Raw genomic sequence first — 21933 nt, forward strand, 5'->3', positions numbered from 1 at the left:
TTTTAAGGTTTTAGTATGTTTTGAGTTGTAGTTGATTTTGAAGTCTATTAAGCAGTTAGAAGACTATAGAAAATGAGAGTAATCATATATTTGCAGGTCATACATATTTATTTCTTTGTTCAATCATTTTAGTGCAGTTAAATAATATTTTCATTTAATTTTCATAACATATTATGTTACTTTAAACATACACAAAATTAAACTTTTTACAGCTTAAATATGTTTAGTATTTTGTTTTGTTTGAGAAGGCAAGTCGGACACATAAATGTTGAAAAGTATGGGTCCCAGCACAGTACCTAGTGGAATTTCAATTTTTTTATGAAAAAGAGAATATTTTACAAAGCAAATTTAATGCAAATGCAAATTAAGGCACATCTTCTTAGAAACATTTAGAAAATAAGTGAACAATGGCATTACGATGATTGTGGATATCGCAATTCTGTCTGTCTGTATGGAATTAAATCTTAATTTTTCAGATCAAAATTAAGGAAATGAAAAAGAAATTAATTTTTTTCAAAAATGACTATAACGATTTTGATAAAATAAAATGTTTTCAAAAGTAAAACTATTATTTTTTTGAACCGATATTAACGATAACTGTCATTGGTTTTGAGTTTTTGTAAACAACTTAACCGATTTCAATGAAAATTTATGTCTTAAGTAAAAAAAAATTTAAAAAAAAAGGAAAACCTACCATTTCTCAAAAATTTCACTATCAATTTTTTTGTGTTCAAATTAAAGTCATACTTTTTAAATAAGAAAAAATTGTTTTAATCGTTATTAACGATTTTTCTTATAGGTAAGTGAGATTACTCGTAAGCGACAGAATCGTTTGATTTGATTTTTTAAGAAATAGTTTTTTTTTTACCGGTAAATGAAATTTTCATCTGACGTTTAGATTATTAATTATTTTAGAATGATATAGTACATAATTTTTTTTAATGTTTAAAAAAATATTTTTTTAAAAATATTTAAATTTTTGTATTCTTAAAATTTTTTGCTTTACGAGAAATCAAATGGCATACTTTTTTTTTATTAGCAATTATCCATTGGTAGTTGGTCACAATAAAGGTGATTAACAGGAATTTCAAAAATTGTCAAAAAAAAAAAAAAAAAAACAATTATAACAAGTCTGAGCATTTTATGGTTATATAGTTGCCAACTATGCATAGAAATTTTATACATTTTGACATGATTTTTGTCGCCAAAATTTATAAGAGCAAACAGGAGCATTTCCAAGAAAATCTCGTTAGATCGAAAGGCGTAGGTAACACTGGTTTACAGCCAAAATGGACACTCAATCCCACTATTTTTTTCTTACGTACTTTGATCTCAGGAATTTGGAAATCACTTTAAAAAAAGTTACGATGGATACGTTTTCGAGATATGATTTTTCAAAGTTTTTTTTTCAGCATACTTAGGATTCGCAAGATTTAGATTTTTTATGTCAGTAAGAAACTCTTTATTTTTGCAAAAATTTCCTTTAAAAATTCGATTTTTTTTAAGTGTTTTGATACAATACACTTAAACTTTTGGAGTGACCCAAAAAAGTTATTCCAGTGTTTTTGGCTTATTTGATCAGCTTTCAGAAACCGGTTTTTTTGTTCAGATTAGTTGTTTATTACTCAAGATATAGCCCGAATACTAAGAATGCTGAAAAATAAACCACAAAAAACTTTGAAAAATCATATCTCGAAAACCTATCCTTATATTTTTTTAGATACGATTTTCGAGTTTTCTGGGCTCAAATCTATACGAAAAGCATAACGGCACTTGGTGTCCAAACAATTTTTATTTTTTGTAAACTAGTGTAATTAATGAAGATATTTTTTGAAATAAGTCTATAGCTTAACATAGGGCTGTAAAAGTAACGACAAAATGAGTACCCGCATGTATACGTTACTTTTGATACTAGTACCCGCATCAATAATATCGTTACTCGTTACTTTCGTATGTTTCGCATTTTTCGCATTTTTCGCATATTTCGTATGTTTCGTGTGTTTCGCATGTTTCGTTACTTTCGTTACTTTCGCATGCTTCGTGTGTTTCGTATATTTCATGTATTTGATACGTTTCGTATGTTTGGTATTTTAAGTATGTTTCGTACATTGGTATAATGCTGTAAAAATTTTTTTTTGGAAAAAAAACCAATAACAATTTCTATAATCTAAGCTACATTTTAAGGTCATAAACATTAAAATTAGTTGCGGCATTCTCATGTAATAAGAGTTTAAAGGTAGCTATATTGAATTTTTTTCGTTTTTTTTTTAATCAAACGTGGAAACTTTTTTGATTTTTTTCCAAATTTTTAGACAAAACTTTGGTAATTTTTTGTTTATATTCTTTCAGTAATCTTATCACAATTCTTTAGAGACCTTTATTTCAAAAGTGCAACGCGCAGATCTCGAAATATTAACACTTCAATACAACCATGTCGAACAATTTTTCATTTATTTTTTCTATTAAGAGTGATTTTCAAACCTCGTTTTCTCTGCTTTTTTTTTGTGTTGAAAATTTTGCACAGAAAATTAACTAATTTTTTGAAAAACCAAAAAACTTTTGTACATTCTTAAGCTAAATATCAATACCATTAACACCAAGGCCATAAACAGATTGGTTGCGTCGTGGATATACATATTTCGGCCAAATAGAGAAAATACAAAAACGTCTCTTTTGATATTTCTGTATAAATTATCGATAACACAATGATTATTGAACCTTGGCACTACTGTTTTAATCGAGACAAAAGTAAACTCCGGATAATTATCTGCAGTTAGTATTCTGACTATGTTTACGATACCGACACGAGATGCGAAATACGACAAATTGAGTGTATCACTTCATTTCGTATCTCTTACATCGGATTTAGTATTGAAACTGGAATCGCGTCGTTACTCGTATGTTTCGTATCTCGTACGTTTCGTATGTTTCGTTACTTCAGTACCCAGTAACGAAACATACGAGTAACGATACTGTTTAGAAAGTAACGTTTCGTTACTCGTTACTGAAGTGAATACCCGCATTTTAGTAACGAATACATACGATTTGCTACAGCTCTAGCTTAACAAAAAGTTTTCATTCATTACCTGTAAAACAATAAAAGTATCATTCTTACTGACATAAAAATAAATACCACTTCACTTAACACTTTCGAGCCTAAGCTATGAAAATCAATATTAAAAAATGTTTTTTTTTCGGTATTATCGGGCAAAAACATCACAACTAAGAAATATGAATAGCAAAAAGTTATTTTCCAAAATAATAAATAGCAAAACTAATGTGTTTTTCTCATGTTACATGTAAGTAACATGCACTGCCTATGACCACCAAAAAAAGTCGAAGAACTGAGAAAAAAACTTTTTATGAAACTATAATGTATGCTTCTTTTTCTAAGCGAAATAACAAAACACTTTCTGCATTAACATTTTTTATATCTTTTTTTCAAAATTATGACCATAAAAACAATTTTTTTTGCAAAAAAAAAAAATGTGAATTTCAGTCCCTTTCTCGATAAAAAAAAATTAAAGGTATGGTATTTGACTAACTTTTTGTAATAATCCAGTAACTAGGCATTATTATCTTTCAATTAAGCCAACGTAACCTAAAAAATTGTTTAATTTAATATTTTTTACGAATTTTTAAAAAAATGTTACATGAGAGTAACGCTGGGTCCGAAAGGGTTAAAAAATAGAATTTTGCATAGTAAAATGGAATTAGCTATTTCAAATGTTTTCAAAATTTTACGTTATGATGTTTTATTATTTTTCTTGTTGCATCAATCTACATATATTTTTAGGTTTTTTTTCTTTAATAAAGATACAAAAAACACACACACGACACACAAAATAAAAAAAAAATGAAAATTTCAGATGAGTTTTTAAGGATTTCCTTTATTCCTTTGTGGGATACATGAATATGTTACTTATTTTTCAAATGTGTTTTTTTTTTTTTGTTTCTGTTTTGTTTTCATTTGTTTAAAACTTTCCGGAAGAATTTTAAATTGAAATAAGCTCATTGTTTTTTCTTTGTGGGTAAAAAAGGACATATTTATATGATTTTACAAATATATTTGCATGCTTTGTAGGTACATGCTTTGTTTCCAAGATTATTTAAATAGTATTTTTGTGTTCTTTTATATTTTCGATTAAATATTTAAATTGAAAAATAAATGCTTAACTTTTCTTATTATTTTTTTTTTATTTTTGCATGAAAAAGTTTCAAAGACTAGAAAGTTTGTGATTTTGTTTTTAAAATGTTTTACGTTGAAAAGTTCATCATTACCTAATTTTTTTCCAAATATTTTTAAGGAGGGTTATGTGTTTGACCGGTATGTGTGTGTAAGGTTCATCTCTTCCATCATAACTTCTAAACCACTTAACGTGATTTGACAAATGAGATATCGTTGAAAGCGTCTTGTTTCTACGATGGTTATGAAACTTAGTAAATATCAAGTTGTTCTATCTTTGGTCCTAAAAAATCAACAAACTACTCTGAAGTTTCCCAAAAACTCTTATTTTTTACGATTGAATTACTTGGGATTTATTGTTATTTTACTTTGATGACAAGTTAGAAAGACACACAATTACGAAATTCTGTTTATTTTTTTTTTTTCAAATCTTGATGAGTGCCTCTTAGTATGCAATGATTTTTACAAACGTAATCAATTTTTTCAGTACAGCATATCCGATGGGTGTTTGAGAATTAAGGCCATTTAAAAAAATGAAACTCACGAAATCTTGACGTTATTTAAGTTTTTACATTAAGTAATCAAAAATCATTTTCAATACAAACACACCCATGTTTTTGTTTAGGACATTAAAAAAAGTTGTTCTAATTTTATCATTTACTTTAATCTTCTCAACCTATAAAGTTAATTATATAAATTTAAAGCCAATGGCTGTTATTTTCCTCCTCCATTCTCAAATAAAAAAAAAAAAGAAATTGAAAAAAAAAGATCCAAACAAATTCCCCCATATAAATATTTCTATCCGAAACAGAAAACCCTAAAACCCTCACATTTTATTTCAACAAAACCCAAAGGCGAAATGTGGTTGTTCTGTTTTGGAGCTGATGCTCTATTTCTAATACAAACAAAAGAACCTTTAGTATGTGTGTATATTTGGTTAAAGATAACAAATACCTACCTTAATTTCAACGAGATACTTGATAAGGATAACGTTATCAATAAGGCTCTCTAATGTCAAAGTGGTTTGAGGACAATAATATTATGACAAAATACCCAAGTTTTATTTGTTTAGAGATGTGCGAAATACGCAACTGAGTATACGAGTTAGTTTCAGTTATTGGAACAAAGATGTTAGGTAGGAATACCAGCAGAATACCGGAGGCTATCTCTGCGGTTTATATGGAAAAGGTTTTTGACAGCGTGTGGCAAGAATTTATGTAGATTAATATAAGGAGCTTTAACTTGATATACGTAATATGATGTGAGACAACAGTCATCAGTCATCAATCTTCATCACAATTCTGTTCCATTTTTGTAAAAGCTTCATATAGCGTCGATCTTCTGGAAATTTGGCAGGGTTCATAGGAAGCCAATAAATTTAATATATTTTTTTTTTTTTTTTGATAATGTCAAGATATCGCAAAAGGATTTAAAACATGTATCGAAAATGATACATGGCTGAATTGGGGTTAATTGGTCATGAGAAAAGGGCCCCCATTAAAAATTTATTTTTGTAGTTCTGAATGAAAATAAGGGAAATGATCAAATTTCAAACTATAAGAGGATTAAAATGCATGAATTTTGTATTTAAAAACAGTGGTCAATATCCAACTATTTAGTTGTAAAAGTCCTAAAGTTTCCTCTGTCCGCTTGTCCCATTATAAGGGGTCAAAGATCACAATATTTTTCATTTTTAAAATGGAAGGTCTTAGGCAAAAATTATGTCCTACAAAATTGTATCTGAAGATATTTTACTAAAAATTGTCATACAAAGTTTTTTTGTATCACATTTTACCAGTTTTAAATTATTTTGGCAGCTATCATGACAAGCCTTTAAGTTATACATCTTTAAAAAGGCAAAAATTTACTCTATCTTCTGCTGTTTCATTCATTACAATCAGAAGTAGGATTTTAAAAAGCTATAGCTGTTAATGCGCCATATTGCTTACGATATTTTGGCAGGAAGGGCTCGATATTGCCTTTTTTTGAGCAACAATAATTTCAATAGATTTACGCAAAAAGATATTGGAAAGGGAATATTGTTTAATAATTCCCACTACCAACATTAAAAGGGATTTTACCTGTTTATACAAAAAAAAAAAAAAAAAAAACATCGAAACAAAGGATGTCTAGTAAATTGATCAATTTTTTAAATTAAAATCACCGTTGATTAACTTTTTATCTACATATTTATTGTTTTGTGAAGATATCTTTTTTGAGAGGTATAAAACCAACCAAAATTTGTAAATATTTATCAGTTCAGTTGAAAGTTTTATTAAACGAGTGATAAGAATTATATAGCATTGATAAAAAATGTCTCTTAAAATTATATTTATGTTGGCTTTTCTTACTGTCGTCTTTGGATTGCCAGAACCAAGGAGATCAAAAATTGTAATTCCAAAGAAAGCAGTTCAAAATGCTGTTATAAGTTCAGCAGAACTGCCTAATAAAATAATAGATGAAGTTAAACTAGTTCAAGGTCGAGAGGTAAATAATTTAAAATGCGATAAAAAAAATTGGAATGAGCATATTAAAATGATCAATTTTAATTTTAGGTAATAAATGATGCAGCTAAGATTGCACCATCTAGAATCAAAAGAGCTTGCCGTAACTGCACAGTTACATATGACATCTGGAAAACTTATAACTATTTATAAATAAATGCTAAAAACATTTGTATTATTTTTTGTGAGTGAAATTATAATGTCGGAAAAATAAAGAACAATTTCTTTCGTTTTATAAAAATTTGGTTATTTTATTCCTCCAATTCTAGTAGGTACAGGTAAAATAGTACATAAAATCAACAAATAAAACAAAATTGTTACACTCATGAAACTTGGCAAAAAGTTTGCTTTTGGAATAAGAACCAAGCATCAAAAAAGTCTATAAGAAAAAATTGGGTGGAATGGTGTTTTTTTCGAAGAATCAGTAAAATCTGTAATTGGTGCAAAAAGGTCAATTTAATTTTTTGAATTTCAATATTGTACCACTATTATTACTCTAGTATTACTCACTTTTTCAAAAACACCCGTTCACAAGAAAAAATGTATAAACTTATTTTATTCGTAAATCCCATGGGAATGACGAAATTTTTAATAAATTTCATAAGGATAATTTTTCCCAAAAAAAAAAAAACACCCTTTTATCTTAAATATTTGTATAGACTGCTTAGATTCTTGGTTTCTGTTATAAATGAAACATATGTACCGGTTTTCGTTGGTGTAAAATTTTGTCCCAGTTTTTGTGGTAGTAATTCCAAATTTCATCATTTCCTTTAAAAAAACACCCTTTCATCCAAGATAATTTTGTAGACCTTTTAGATTCTTAACCCTTATGAAAAACGAATCTTTTTCACCAAATTTTAATAAATAAAATGTGTGTCAGATGTTTCGATACCTATCTCAAACATAACTCAACCCATACAAAAAAAACAGCCCTTTCACAAAAAATATTTTTAGAAAACTTATGAATCCTTTTTTTTTAATTAACAAAAAACAACAAAAACAATTTAGAACAGAGATCAGAAATAAATCTCAACCTTTTGAAAGGTTCCTTAATAACTCTTATTTGTCGCCATTTTCAATAAAGGTCATAAAATGGGTGCCTATTGTTTAGCCTTTTTTACTTCGATTTCTGTTATTTCGTTTTTGACACAATTTTTTTTGATTAGTTCGCCATCCTTTATTTGGGTTTTCTTTTACTTCGTATTTCGATCACTTCGCCCAACTATAACTTCGCCTTGTGTCTTTTTGATTTTTATTTATTTCGCATTTTCATTACAAGTCCAATGAGTTGTTTTGTCAAGGTTCATTTCGCTTTAAGTCTTCAGTTTTGTGGATTGTTTTGGGCTTTGAAGACTTTTGGATTAAAGATAAGCAAATCCTTATACTATAAGAGATCTGTTACCTTAAATTGTAACGAATTCGTTGTTTTTTTCTTTTTTGAGCATTTTTAAAATTAAAAGGCACTCAAAATGACGCGAATTATTCGCCACCATTTGTTTCGCCATTTTTTTGTGGATTTTAATAGACTAAGGGCGTTAAAATTCGCGCGAATTTTAACGCCCTTAGGCTATTAACATCCACAAAAAAATGGGCGAAACAAATGGTGGCGAAATAATTAAAGTCCAAGTGAACTAAAGGCGACTTAATTCCAAAACGTAATAGTGAAAAAACGAAGTAATCAATAACAAAATAAACTAAAAACGAGGTCATAAGAAAACGAAGTATAATTTTGTCGAAATAAGGAAAAACGAAGTAAATAAAAAACTAAACAACAAAAATACGAAACAATAAAATAGCGAATCGACTAAGACGAAACAACCAAAAACCGAAATAAGAAAAGCGAAACAAACCATACCCGTCATAAAATAACCTTTATTTTTAAAAAAAGAAAAATTTCGGTCAAGGTCTGAGAGAAACCTTTATTTTGTATTTTTGTATGTTTCGGTCAACCAGTGAGATTTATCGCTAAGAGAAAAAAATAAATCTCATCTGCAAATTTATCAATTCTTAGAGACATGGGAGTGGTGCCATATGAAAGCTTATATTCTCAGCTACCCGATAGTGGTATAATCGGGTTTTGGATTTTTTTTTTCAAAATTCCGAAAAAATCGCGTTTGAAAGTGATGCCAAATGATAGCTTGTGTCATGGGCCTACGCTTTGCACATTGTCAGATTTTTTAGAAATCATCTTCCATGTTAAACAACCACATCATGCCTATTTTTTTCAGAATAGGGCTTAACTTTTTTTTACTTTTAAGTGCTCCCGGTTTGAGAACGCCTGCACCTACAGGAATGAGAGTTGTACCCAAATGTAGGTTGGAGTCCCCGCTACCTTTTGGCATCAATAAATTTTTTTTCATTTTTTTCAAAATTCCGAGAGATAGCCGTTTGAAGTTGGGCGGGCGAAAACGCTTCTGGAAGATGAATGCTTTGACCTAGATATTAGAACATCGGTCTCCTGAAATATTCGAAATTGCATTCTTTGTGCTTGTCGTCCCAGCGACTCAAATCACAGTGGAAAACACATTTTCGTCTTAAAATTTGACTTTAAAGAACTTTGAGAGTCTATTTAGCTCAAACATTATTTAATACATAAACTTAGAAAAAACATCCTTTTCATATTTATTTTTGCAATATAAAGACATTCTTGACATATTCGACATTTTCCTTTGAATTGACCATTTTTGATTTATTTTCAGCGATAACGGTTAAAGGTTGACCTTTTCCATTTATTTTTTTTGTAAAAATCTCAACCGATAACCTTTATTTTTGATTTTTTAAAAATAAATCTCAAACCTTAACCGAAACGTATTTCAAGCAAAATGATAACTCTCAGAGAAAAACCAATTGAAAATAAAGGTTGACTGTTATTTCTGGTCTCTGATTTAGAATGATATTGTTGAAAAAGGCCATATATATGACTTAGAATTGGAGGAATAAAATAACCAAATTTTATATAAAACGAAAGAAATTGTTCTTTATTTTCCTTTAATTTTTCACTCACAAAAAACAAAAATATACAAATATATTAAGCATTTATATATAGTTATAACTTTTCCAGACTTTGTATGTAACTGTGCAGTTACGGCAAGCTCTTTTGATTCTAGATGGTGCAATCTTTGCTGCATCATTTATTACCTAAAATTAAAATTGATCATTTTAATATGCTCATTTCAATTTTTTTATCGCATTTTATATAATTTACCTCGCGACCTTTAACAAGTTTAACTTCATCGCTAATTTTATTAGGTAGTTCTGCTGAATTTCCAACAGCACTTTGAACTGCCTTCTTTGGAATTACAATTTTTGATCTCCTTGGTTCTGGCAATCCAAAGACCATAGTAAGAAAAGCCAACATAAATATAATTTTAAGAGACATTTTATCAATGCTAAATAATTCTTATCACTCGTTTGATAAAACTTTCAACTGAACTGATAAATATATACGAACTTTCGTTGATTTTATACCTCTCAAAAAAAAGATAACTAGCTAGTATTCTGTGGGTCCCCCAAAATAATTAATATGTAGATAAAAAGTTAATCAACGGTGATTTTAATTTAAGAAATTGATCAATTTATTATACATCCTTTGTTTCAATTTTTGTACTTTTTTTTAAACAGGTAAAATCCCTTTTAATGTTGGTAATGCAAATTGTGAAATAATATGCTCTTTCCAATATCTTTTTGCGTAGATCTATTTAAATGATTTTGGTGGAGTAACTAAAGCTCATAAAAAGGCAATACTAGGCCACCCGTCCGAACAGCTCCAATTTTAATTATCTTTTTTTCATACGTTAGTAAATTAAAATACTTTAACCTCTACAGGTTAAAAATTGCCGCTGTTGCCGTATTAATTTTTTTTTTTAAATTTAATTAAAGATTTTTGTGAACAAAAAAAAATTTGATTAAATTTCATAAATTAATTGCTGCCAAAAGATTATCTGATAAATTAAAGGAAAAAAATATATATAGGACCGAGGGACAATCTTCCATAGTTTTAGCTATAGATGCAATTTTATCAAAAATTGACTTCAAATAAAAAAAAAAAAAACATTTAAACTTTAGAATTAAGTAAATTGAATGAAGTGTTTTTGAAAACCTGGTCTTTAATTTCAAAGTTTTCAAAATAAAATGCACGACTGGGTCGCACGATGTTGCTGTTAAAGTTGCTTAATTTTTTAAGACTTTTTATATAGAAATTTGAAAAAAAAAAATAAAATTGGTTTTTAAAGAAAATATAATAAAATCTGAAATCATATTGCCCCACAAGACAAGCATGCAGTTTTGATTGATATATTAACATGCATTTTTAGAAAAAAAATTTTCAAAATCGTTAGAGCCGTTTTTTAAAAAACTAATTTTTTATAAATAATGTTTTGGAAAAAAAAGTTTTAAAATAAAACTGGTATGCCATTTTGTAGAAATCACTAATCAACATCTAAAAACGAAATTTCAAAAAAATTCTATGTCCCATTTTCGAAACTTTGATTTTTGAAAATAAAATTTTCAAAATTTCAAATTTTTTTAAAAATCCAAAATTATTTTTTTGGAAATTTTATTTTTATATTTAAATTATATAAATGCTTCTTCACAAAAAGTTTCGTTGAAATCCAATAAGCACTTTCGGAGATAATCGGATTTAAAAAAAAAACGGTTCTATGGCAGGTACCGTTAATAATGATTTTCAAAACAAAAATTTTTCATTAAAAGATAGACCTTAGCTTAAAACTAACATTTGAATTTTTTAAACAAAATCGTTGGAGCCGTTTTCGAGATACTTCAATTTTACTGAAATCTGTATATGACGAGTACCGTTATTTTTGGTCCAAAAAAATTAATTCCAAAAACCCCTCTGGAGAGTCGCCAAATAACGCTACATACCAAGTTTGACATCAATCGGTCCATCCGTTTAGGCTCTAGCTCCTTATACAGACAGACAGACAGACGGACTTCCGGGACCCACTTTTTTGGCATTGTCTACCATCGTAATGTCATGGAAAAATGTCATCTCAACTTTTTTTTTTGTACGAATGCATAACTTGATATATGTGCCCCCTAGAATCAAAAACAATCTATTCCACTTTTTCTTTTATTGAGTTATTTAAAAAAAACGTTCCTAAGCACTTTTTGCTGCTTTATTGAAAAAAAAACTTCTGAATCGAATTAAACATGTACTTTTGATTTTAAACTGACTGTGCTTTCCTTTGTCACCCAACGCGTGTTCCGAAAATATTTAATAATTTATTTTGGAATAGAATTGTTTTGAAAGTCATGCATAGGAATAGTTTTGTTTTGAAACTTAGCAAAATTTTATTTTGCTTTATATCAGGAATAGTGTTGTTTTGATTCTCAAAGAATGTGAAAAATATGGAATACATTCGTTTTGATTCAAACTGTAATATTTCTATAAAGTATAACTCTGGAACAAGTTGACTTTGAAAGTGCTCAACCACACTCAAAGAAAGAGGTTGAAAAATTGAGATAAACTGCGTTTCTAACTCATTTTTCACAAAAAGTGGAATAGATTGTTTTTGATTCTAGGGGACACATATATCAAGTTATGCATTCGTACAAAAAAAAAAAGTTGAGATGACATTTTTATTGAAAAAATGTGAACATGCAGTTTTTAAAAATCTTTCAGAATAAAATATAAATTTATTTTTTTAAATTTTTTGGCCACATAAATTATTATTCGAAATTATAAAAGGAAATATTACAGTTTCTGAAAAAAAAAATTAAAACTAGTTCATTTTCGAAGAACTTTTTTTAATGAGTTTTAAAAAAAGAACGTTAATTTTTTTTTTTTTTTGAAGTTCAACATTTAAATATAAAGTTATTTTTTCTTTATTCAATAGCCCTTATTGTTGAAGGTTAAATAGCGAAAGTTTGAAGGCCTTATTTGTCAAAGCCTTAAAGAAAATCAATTATTTCAAAAATTCAGTTTTTATCAAAAAAAAATCCAACGAAATCGAAGTAATTTTGATTTTTTTTTTAACTGCAAGTATGTGCCCTTAATTTATGAAAGTGGACTAAGTCACTCCTAAAAATGCCATCAAATCTAGCCTAAAAATAATTATAATTTAAGGGATAAAGTTTATTTGAAACCGAAATTGCAGTAAATAAACTTCTTTATTGCTCCTCTAGTGATTTTATAAAAGAAATATAATTAAATCGTTATACAAAAATTATTATGCAAGTTTTTCTTTAAACAATGCAAAAAGTGACTTAGTCCACTTTCATAATCATGGGCACATATATTACCTATTCCTGGTAATGTTTATGGCCAAAAAGTTTTAAAAAAACGTAATTTAAAATTTTTTAGTAACATCATTTTTTTTTTCAGAATTCTGAGTTTGACAGTTTTTTTTCAAAAACTATTCATTAAATACAGTGGATTTAAAGTTAAAAGATAGGATTGAGCTTATGGCTTTTTAAAAATGTGTTTTTAAATATTGTAGGTGTTGCCATTGTGTTCAAAATATTTTTTTTTTGTGTCCCTTACTCCTATATACATAAATATTTTTTTTTGTAAATTACTTAGAAAATCTTTTGGTATTATTTTATTTAACAACAAAAAAATCGTAAGTAAGCTCCAAAAGTGTTGATGAGTTCAATGTTATGAAGTTCAAGTTTAAAAACCAATATAATTTTAAGTTTAAATCCTCATGTAATTTGTTTCAATTTCCAAAATCTTTTCAATCTGTTTTGCTCTATGATCCAAAATTTCTTTCAAAGGATCAACCAAAGAATCAGAAAATAATACCGTTCGTGACTCGAAACAAATTCAATTAAAAATAAGAAAAACACAAACAAACAAAGAAAAGTTTTTTTTGTAGGCCTCAACGTTAACCAACGTTTATATTTTGATTTAAATTCAATACTTTGAACAGCTTACTTTCATTATAAGACCTTGAATTTCATATTCTACTTCCCAATACCTCGCCAATACACAAACAAAAATCACTAAATCCTCATCATGTTGTTAATGTGAAAATGGATAGGGCACTGTGGTGGCAACAACCAACCAAGTTTTTGTTAAGAAACAAAAAAAAAAAATATGACTTTTTGGTTGAAACTTCGAAGATCCTACTATTTCCATAATGTAAATTTTGCTTCGACCTCATATCGACTCGAACCTCGAGGCCACTTAATATCTTTCTCTAAATGTAACGGGTAGTGAAGGAGAAAAACAGCCGGGAAAATAATATTTTTTCTTTTGTGTATATTTGTATATGTCTGGGAACCATCGGCCTATATCGAAAGATAAGGCTTGTTATCCTGTGGAACGGAAACCAACTCCTCCTCCCATCATCAAATATGCTTGAGAGGAAAATACGACTACAAAACAGGCAAAAAAACATTTACCAGACAATGAGAGAAACCTGGTTTTTGTCCTTTTATTTCCAACAGCATGTTGTTCCTTCAGTGTTTCCTCTTGAATAAAAGCTACGCCCGGACTAAGTGTGGGGAGTTGAAGGCTGACAATCTCAGGGGGCGTCACTAAAAATGCACTTAAATATTATATCTTATTAATGCAAAAAGTATTGCTTCCGAATTTGATAATACAGAAAACCCTACCCTCAAAAATCTTAGCCCATCCAAGCTTTTAAAAGACCTCCAAACCACTTTAAAAACAAGGCCCCTGAATTCTTATTTCCCTACTGTTCTTTTGTGGTCCCTTTTCAAATTCTACGTCGACAATTTGGCTGACAAGAAAAATGTAGGTTGGTTAGGTGGAGATGGGTGGCGCTCGAGTTTTTGTATCAAGAATTTTTCCAGTAGACCGTTAAATTAATGGTAAAGACTTAGAATACAAGGACACAAAGCAACCAACAACTGTTGCTTTGTAACCATTGTTGGATGGTTTGAAAGATGTTTCTGTTGTGTTCTCGGAAGAGCATTTTTGTGTTTTACATTTTTTGGTTTGATTGTGTGTTTGGATATTGTTTGAAAAGGATGCACGCAACTCAAATACGCATCAGCTTGTTGCTTCAAATCAGCAGCTTTTTTTTAGAGATTTTTTTTTGGTGGAGAGAGTGAGCTCTCTCTCACTATGAATGATTTGTGTTTTCTTTTATCTACACAAAGACAAAAAGAGGGATAGTGTAGGAAACATTTTTGTTTACAAACAGAAACGTAGTGTAGTGCTTCGTATGCCTACCGAAACATTTGATTGTCTTAAAGAAAAAATTGAAATTGAAATAGGTAATTAACTTTAAATCAATTTATAAAATAAATAAAGACAATGCAATTTTAACCTGAAAAAACAATTAAGCATAATAATGCGATGCGATCCGATTTTGCTTGCTACTATTAGACACTTGAACTTGAGCCATGTTTTTGTGAGGCCAGTCAGTAAAAAATTTAGCATAGAGTCCAACAAAAAAAAACTTACTTAAATTTTTTCAGTAAAAGTGAGTTGGGATAAAATTGATTTGAAGCAGTTTTAAACAATGAAACATGCTATAAGTGCCATAAAATCAAATTGACTTTTCAGCATTTTCGTGAAATTTTTTCCCGTAGATATCCTCACAAAAAATATTTTTTTCCGAAATTTTGTGACTCAATTACTTTATTTTTAAATCATTTTTAAATAAGATATATATTATATTTTAAACGGTTAGTTACCCTTTTTGCGTATGTCATAGAGCCATTTTCTTCATTCCTGAACTGTAAAACAATTAATTTACTTCAATCAAATTTTTTATACAAAATCGTTTTCATAACCATTTAATTAAAAATAAATAGAATTTTCAAAAAACACAATTAAAAAAAAACTCTTTTGAATGACATTTTTTTTTTATCGATTTTTTTGAATGTTTGAAAAATTACACTGGTCAACAAAATTTAACTTTTTTTTTGCCACAAGAACCAAAATATACTTTTCTATTAGTTTTTGAGGTGCTGAATCCGAATCTGAAGTCAGAAAAATTTGATTGGCCTCCGTTTTTTAAATAATACCGTTATAAAATGCTAAAAATCGTCATTTTGGCTGTTTTCGAGATTCTGTTTTTATGTGGGGTAATGCATTATAAACAAATTTGTAACGGTTATTACAACAAAATATATTCTTCTTTCAAAAACTGTTTAAATTTTCCCGATATCTCTTTTATTGCTCGAGATATCTTAAGTTTCATTTAATAAGCCAAAGAGAAACTAAACTTAATCTAAAGTTAAAGTCACTGGTCACAGAATTTTTGCCACAAGAACCAAAATATACTTTTCTGAAGGTTTTCGAGTTGCTGAACTCAAATCCGCAATCGGAAAAATTCTATTAGCCTCAGTTCTTGAAATATAACCGTTATAAAAAAAACCCTTTTTTTGCATTTTATAACGGTAATATTTCAAGACCGAAGGCTAATAGAATTTTTCTGATTGTGAATTCGAGTTCAGCAAGCCAAAAACCTTTAGAAAAGTATATTTGTATTCTTGTGGCAAAAAAAGTTTAATTTGGTTGGCCAGTGTTGTTTTTGATTCAAAGACCGCTACTTAAATTTTAAGTATCTCGGGCAATAAAAGAGATATCGGAAAGATTTAAACATTTTTTGAAAGAATAAAACTAGCTCTTATAGGCAACGTTACAAATTTATTCATAATGAATTACTCCACATAAAAACATAACCTCGAAAACAGCCAAATTACGTTTTTTGACATTTTCTAACGGTAATATTTCAAAAACGAAGGCCAATCAAACTTTTCTGTCTTCAGATTTGGATTCAGCACCCCAAAAACTACTAGAAAAGTATATTTTGGTTCTTGTGGCAAAAACCTTGTTGACCAGTGTTATTATTAAAAAAAAAAATATTTCTATTTTTTTCCTTAGAATTCTGTCTTGTACAAGAAATTACAGGCATTTTACGTAAAGAGATTAAAAACATTTAAAATATGTTTTGTTAAAATTAACCTTACCTAAATGAATTTTACATAAAAAGCATTCGCAGTAATTTTTTTTCATAAGACCAAGTACGTGCGAACCAGTGTTGAATTTTATTTATTTTAATTTTTTAATTTGAAAAATACAACTCTGGTTCGCTTCATGAAGATAGCTTTTTAATGCAAGAACTACTATTACTATTTCTGGAAAAAATAAAACAAAATTATCAGTAAACTTCGAAAAATTTTACTTTAGATGATAGCTTTTTTTTTTGTTTTAGCAGAATCTTGAATAACCAAAAAAAATCTTATTGCAATTTGCGTGACTACAAAACTACTTTTTTTAACTTTTTAGCTAATACTCAATTATTTAATAATATGTGTTGTTACACAAAGGTATAAAAGCTTTTTAAATATTCAATTCATTGGTATTAAAAAAAAATACTGTTATAAATTGAATATTTGTCTTGTTGAACTTTTAAATATTTTTTAATTATAGGAATTTTGTAGTGACCTCTTTAAATAGTATATATATCAAATAGGTCAATATATTGACCTGGAGCCTGCATCAAAGTTTTTCATATATATTATATTTTTTAATCTTTGAATCGCCTTCCTAAGTTGAATAAAATGCCTTTTCATAACTTTATTTAGACCTTAAAGATATGGAATTACCTCAAAATATATTGGTTTAAAATTATATAAAAAGGAATTTTTTTGAACTTAGGAAAGTAATACAAAGATTAAAAATAAAATAAAAAATACTGTTTTTTTTGTATGCAATTAACTATGTTAAAAACAACAAACTACACAGAAAAAATAAAAAAAATACTGTTTTTGTCTTATAACCTTTCAATTTCTTCTTTAAGTTTATCAATTATTGTAATTATTTTATTTTTAATTTAAAGATTATTGTGCTTTAAAAATTAAATAAAACTTGAATGTAAGGAATTTTAACTCTCTTTATCTTTTTATTTCACTGGTCTGCAAGGAAATCCTCCTTTAAATTAAACTATACTTTTCTAAAGGATTTTTGTATGCTGATTCCGAAAATTCAGTCAGAATTGATCTAGCACGTCACGTTTTTTAGATATTCCCGTTAGAAAATCTCAAAACCCATTTTTTGCTATTTTCGAAGAAATATTTTGGCATAATGTAATATTTTTCAATTAAAATTGTTACGGTTTATAAAAGAATTTATTTTTTTCTTTCAAATTCAGTTTCAATCTTCTCAATATCTCTTTTCTTCTCTGAGATATCTTAATTTAAGTAAGTTTAGTAGTTTTGGCATATCTTATCATAAAAAAACTGATCTCTAAAAATTAATATATATATCTTTTCCCTAGAACACAAATATACTTTTCTAATGGATTTTAGTGTGCTGATTTTGAATCCGAACCGAACTCAAAAAATTTCGGTCAGCTCCGGTTTGTGAGATATAGTAGTTTTTATTGAGATTTTCTAAGAAAAAACTTGATTTTGTGATACTTTAATGAGAATATCTTAAAATCCTCACGTGATAGAATTTTTTTGACTTCGGATTCTAACTCAGCACATCAAAAACTATAAGAAAAGTATACTTTTGTTTCTAGGAGAAACAAATCTGAAGCTTTACAAGGCATTTTATCGAATGATTTATTACAAATAAGATATTTCTAAATAGATAAATAGTAAATATACTACTCAAAACAAAATAAGGGCCACGAGAAAATTTTTGCTTCTTCCGTTATTTTTTCCAGAATTCATTCCGATATTAATTTTTTAAGAATGCCATTTTGTTCTCCAGTATTAATTTAACAGTTAAATTAAAGTCTCAGGTGTTATTTGTCTTCCGCGTATGTTTAAATTAATTGCGTCTAAAATCGTGAAAAGGTGAATTTTTGATAATTGATTTTGGACTAGTTTAAGTCAATTCTCTTAACTGATTCGGTTGTTCTTAAAAGTTTAACGAGTAATTTAATCATTAAAGTGTAAAATGTCAGGGTCCCGACGTCATTTGGACACTGTTTCTGCTGCCAGGGCCGTAACGATGCTTGAGGCTGGTCAGTCCCAACGTTCCGTGGCCTTACAATTGGGATATTCACGACGAGCTATCCAAAACCTTTGGAACCGTTATCAGGAGACTGGGAGTGTATCCCGTCGTCCTGGTTCAGGAAGAATTCGGTCTACCACCGCTCAGGAGGACCGGTATGTGCGACTTAGTGCGAGACGAGATCGGACTGTGACCGCGCGCGCATTACAAAACCGATTACTCCGGACTACTGGTACCCTTGTCAGTGACCAGACCATTAGGAATCGTTTACACGAAGATCAGCAACGCTCGCGGAGACCTGTAACGCGCATCAAACTAACCCGGACTCATCGTGCAACTCGCTTAAGGTTTGCACGCCAACATCTTCAATGGAATACGGAGGAATGGCGTAAGGTGCTTTTCACGGATGAGTGTAAAGTAAAGTTTTTTAGTGACGATCGGCGTATAAGAGTGTGGAGAAGAAGTGGAGAAAGATTTTCTGATAATTGCATTCATGAAAGTGACAGATTTGGTGGTCCTAATGTAATGATCTGGGCTGGTATCAGCTTACAAGGTAAAACTGACCTTGTTTTTCTTAATGAAGGCCTTGACTTCTCAAAGTTACATCCAACGGATTGTCAATCCGTATATCATCTCGTTTGCACAAAGATCAGTGGATGGTTTCATCCTTATGCAGGATAATGCACGACCACACACAGCCCGAGCGACTATCACTGCCCTGGAGGAAGCCGATATTGAGGTAATGGATTGGCCTGCCTACAGCCCCGATCTAAATCCCATCGAACACCTTTGGGACCAATTAAAACGTCGAGTCCGGGCAGCTGAAGAAGACGTACACAATCAACAACAGCTGATTCAATTGCTGAAAAGGTGCTGGGAGGATATTCCGGATGAAAACATCTACCATCTTATTCGGAGCATGCCATCAAGACTCCAAGAATGCGTTTTGAAAAGAGGAGGACATACCCGTTATTAAACTAACAATATTGAGCAACATAACCATTGTTAAAACTTTGAAATTAAATTTTATTCAAGGTGTAATTAAGCTTAAAAAGTGATAAAAAACGAAAAATAATTAAAAAATAAAGTGTTGTTTGCATAATAGCATTCAAATTTATGAAATTAAATGAGATATTTATTGTTTTATTAATCTTAATCAACATCAACGGGATTTCTTTTGTAAAACGCAAAATAATTTGAATATAAGACTTGGCCCTTATTTTGTTTTGATGAGTATAGTAAAATTACAAAACACGTACAAATTTTGTTTAATTTATTTTATTATGGTTTTCTTTACATATTTGACTTTTTAAATATAATGTAATATAAAATATGAGTAAACATTAATGTAAAAGGACATATTTGGTGTCAATCGATAGGCCATATTACGGAATAAGTCCTCCAAATTTGAGCTCAATGCTACAAATAGTTTTAATTTTCCACGAGTTCAAATAAATCTAAAAGGTTGATTTTTTATAGAAACTACCCACATTTTTCAAAAATCATTTTTACAAAAATGGTAAATGATAGAATTTTTCTGAAACCAGATTTAGATTCAAGAAAGTCTAATCTTTCATAATATCAAAAAATTATTTGAAGGAGAAAAAAGTAGTTAAATTTTGCAAACCAGTGTTTTTAAAAAATACGCATTTATTTAAAAAAAAAAAGTTTTAGTATAGATATTTTCTAATTGTTACAACTTTGCCTTTTTCGCCCTTAATACATTCAAATGTGAAAGTTTTTATGTGCATATAAAAAAATATCGTTTCTTATTTTATGTTTATAATATTTGTAGTCACAGTTAGCGATGAAAGGTTTCGTGTCTTACTTTTGTTTATTTTTATCCTAAATTTTGTTTAATGTCATTCAAAAACTGTTTGCAATCCAAATGTTACAGTTCACACACGAAATTATATATCATTTAAAAAATAAATAAATAATCATAAAAGGTCATCAGATTTCATATTATTTTTTACCCTACAGAAAACTTGTGATTATTTTTTTAAATTTTGTAATCTCATTGGTCACTGTGGTGTATGCGTACTTTTTTTCTTCTATTAAAACAAAATAAATTAGTTTTTTTTTTAACCTTTATTGATAGTGTTTGACCTTTAAAATTTTATAATTTGTCACGAAAACATTTACATATTCAGTGTTTATCATAAAAAGTCGAAAAGAAAAGGAATATTTAATTGATATAAACTTTATTTATTTTGGGATGCAATGGTCGTATAAACAATTAATTTTGGGATCTAACAAATTAGATTTTTGCTGTGGGAATTTTAGCAGAACCTAAAAGCAACAAGTTTTAAAAAAAAAAACCGCTTTAACCGCTCAAATTTTTCATCAAGCTTTGTTTACATTGACGTAATTGCGATTACAACTGTTTTTGAATTCTCTTTTTTAACATGTAATTTTTCTTATTCCCATAAAGAATATTTAACTCTGAAAAATTAGATAATTTTAATATTTACTTTTTAGCTAAATCCTCCACAAGAATCATCAAAAATCTCTCCACTTGCATCTAAATACTCATCTTCTCTCTCTCCTATTTTTTTTCATTCTTTTTCTCTTTTCATGCGTACTTCCAACCAACAACTCTTTCATAGGCAATTGTTGTATTCGAAGCCAAATACATATCGCCAGATGATGCTGCTGGTAATTTCGAACCAACGAACCTGGTTCGACCGATACAGGAGCAGCACAACATTAGCTGCAGCAGTAAAAGTCTCGAGGATGATCAACAGATGCTTCTCGACATTGAACAGAACATAGCGAATTTGGAGCGTAGTCTCCATCGAGGTGTGTTAAAAAAAAGTTTTTTTTTTCTTTTTTTTTTCGATTCTATCTTAAACTTATTTGCCTTCAAAAGTAGATAGATAGATATAATAATTTATAGATACTTTTGTATCTATTACGAATAAATAGTTAGAAAAAAAGTGTAAATGTGAATATTGTGACTCCCCATCTCTTAGAACACAGTGATTCCTTTATCAGTCGAAAGCGTCACTTGTTGCGTCGCGTTATGTCCTCCGGCCAAGGCGTTGGCAGTTCGCATTCGGCGGTCTCGAGCAGTCATCATAAGTCAGAATTGAAATTTGACAAATTCGGTAAATCACCTACCGGGACACGGGGAACGGTTGCCAGTGCACCAGGAACTCCACAAGCCAAGGAAAAGAAGATGTCCTTGCGAACTGTGAGGAATGTCCTGCGTTTGGGAAAACATCGACCACCTCCACAATCAAGGGATAGCAGTACCGAAGATGAGGGCAGGTAAGTGTTAACCTTTTTTTTTGTGTATGTGAGATTACCTTGAGTTAGGTTCACGATGCCAAGGA

At 29.2% G+C, this 21933-nt stretch overlaps 1 protein-coding gene across 3 annotated transcripts in view; it reads left to right on the top strand.

Moving 5' to 3' along the window:
• LOC129911835 (otoferlin-like) overlaps positions 1–21933 on the top strand; it is a 194726-nt gene that overhangs the window by 132449 nt on the left and 40344 nt on the right. For all 3 annotated transcript variants that reach the window (XM_055989798.1, XM_055989799.1, XM_055989800.1), the window contains exons 6-7: positions 21205–21397; positions 21571–21868. In XM_055989798.1, the coding sequence (XP_055845773.1) occupies positions 21205–21397; positions 21571–21868 (491 nt within the window). The remainder of the gene's footprint in view (positions 1–21204; positions 21398–21570; positions 21869–21933) is intronic.

This window comes from Episyrphus balteatus, chromosome 2 (genome assembly GCF_945859705.1).
Source record: "Episyrphus balteatus chromosome 2, idEpiBalt1.1, whole genome shotgun sequence".
Taxonomy (NCBI): Eukaryota; Metazoa; Arthropoda; class Insecta; order Diptera; family Syrphidae; genus Episyrphus; species Episyrphus balteatus.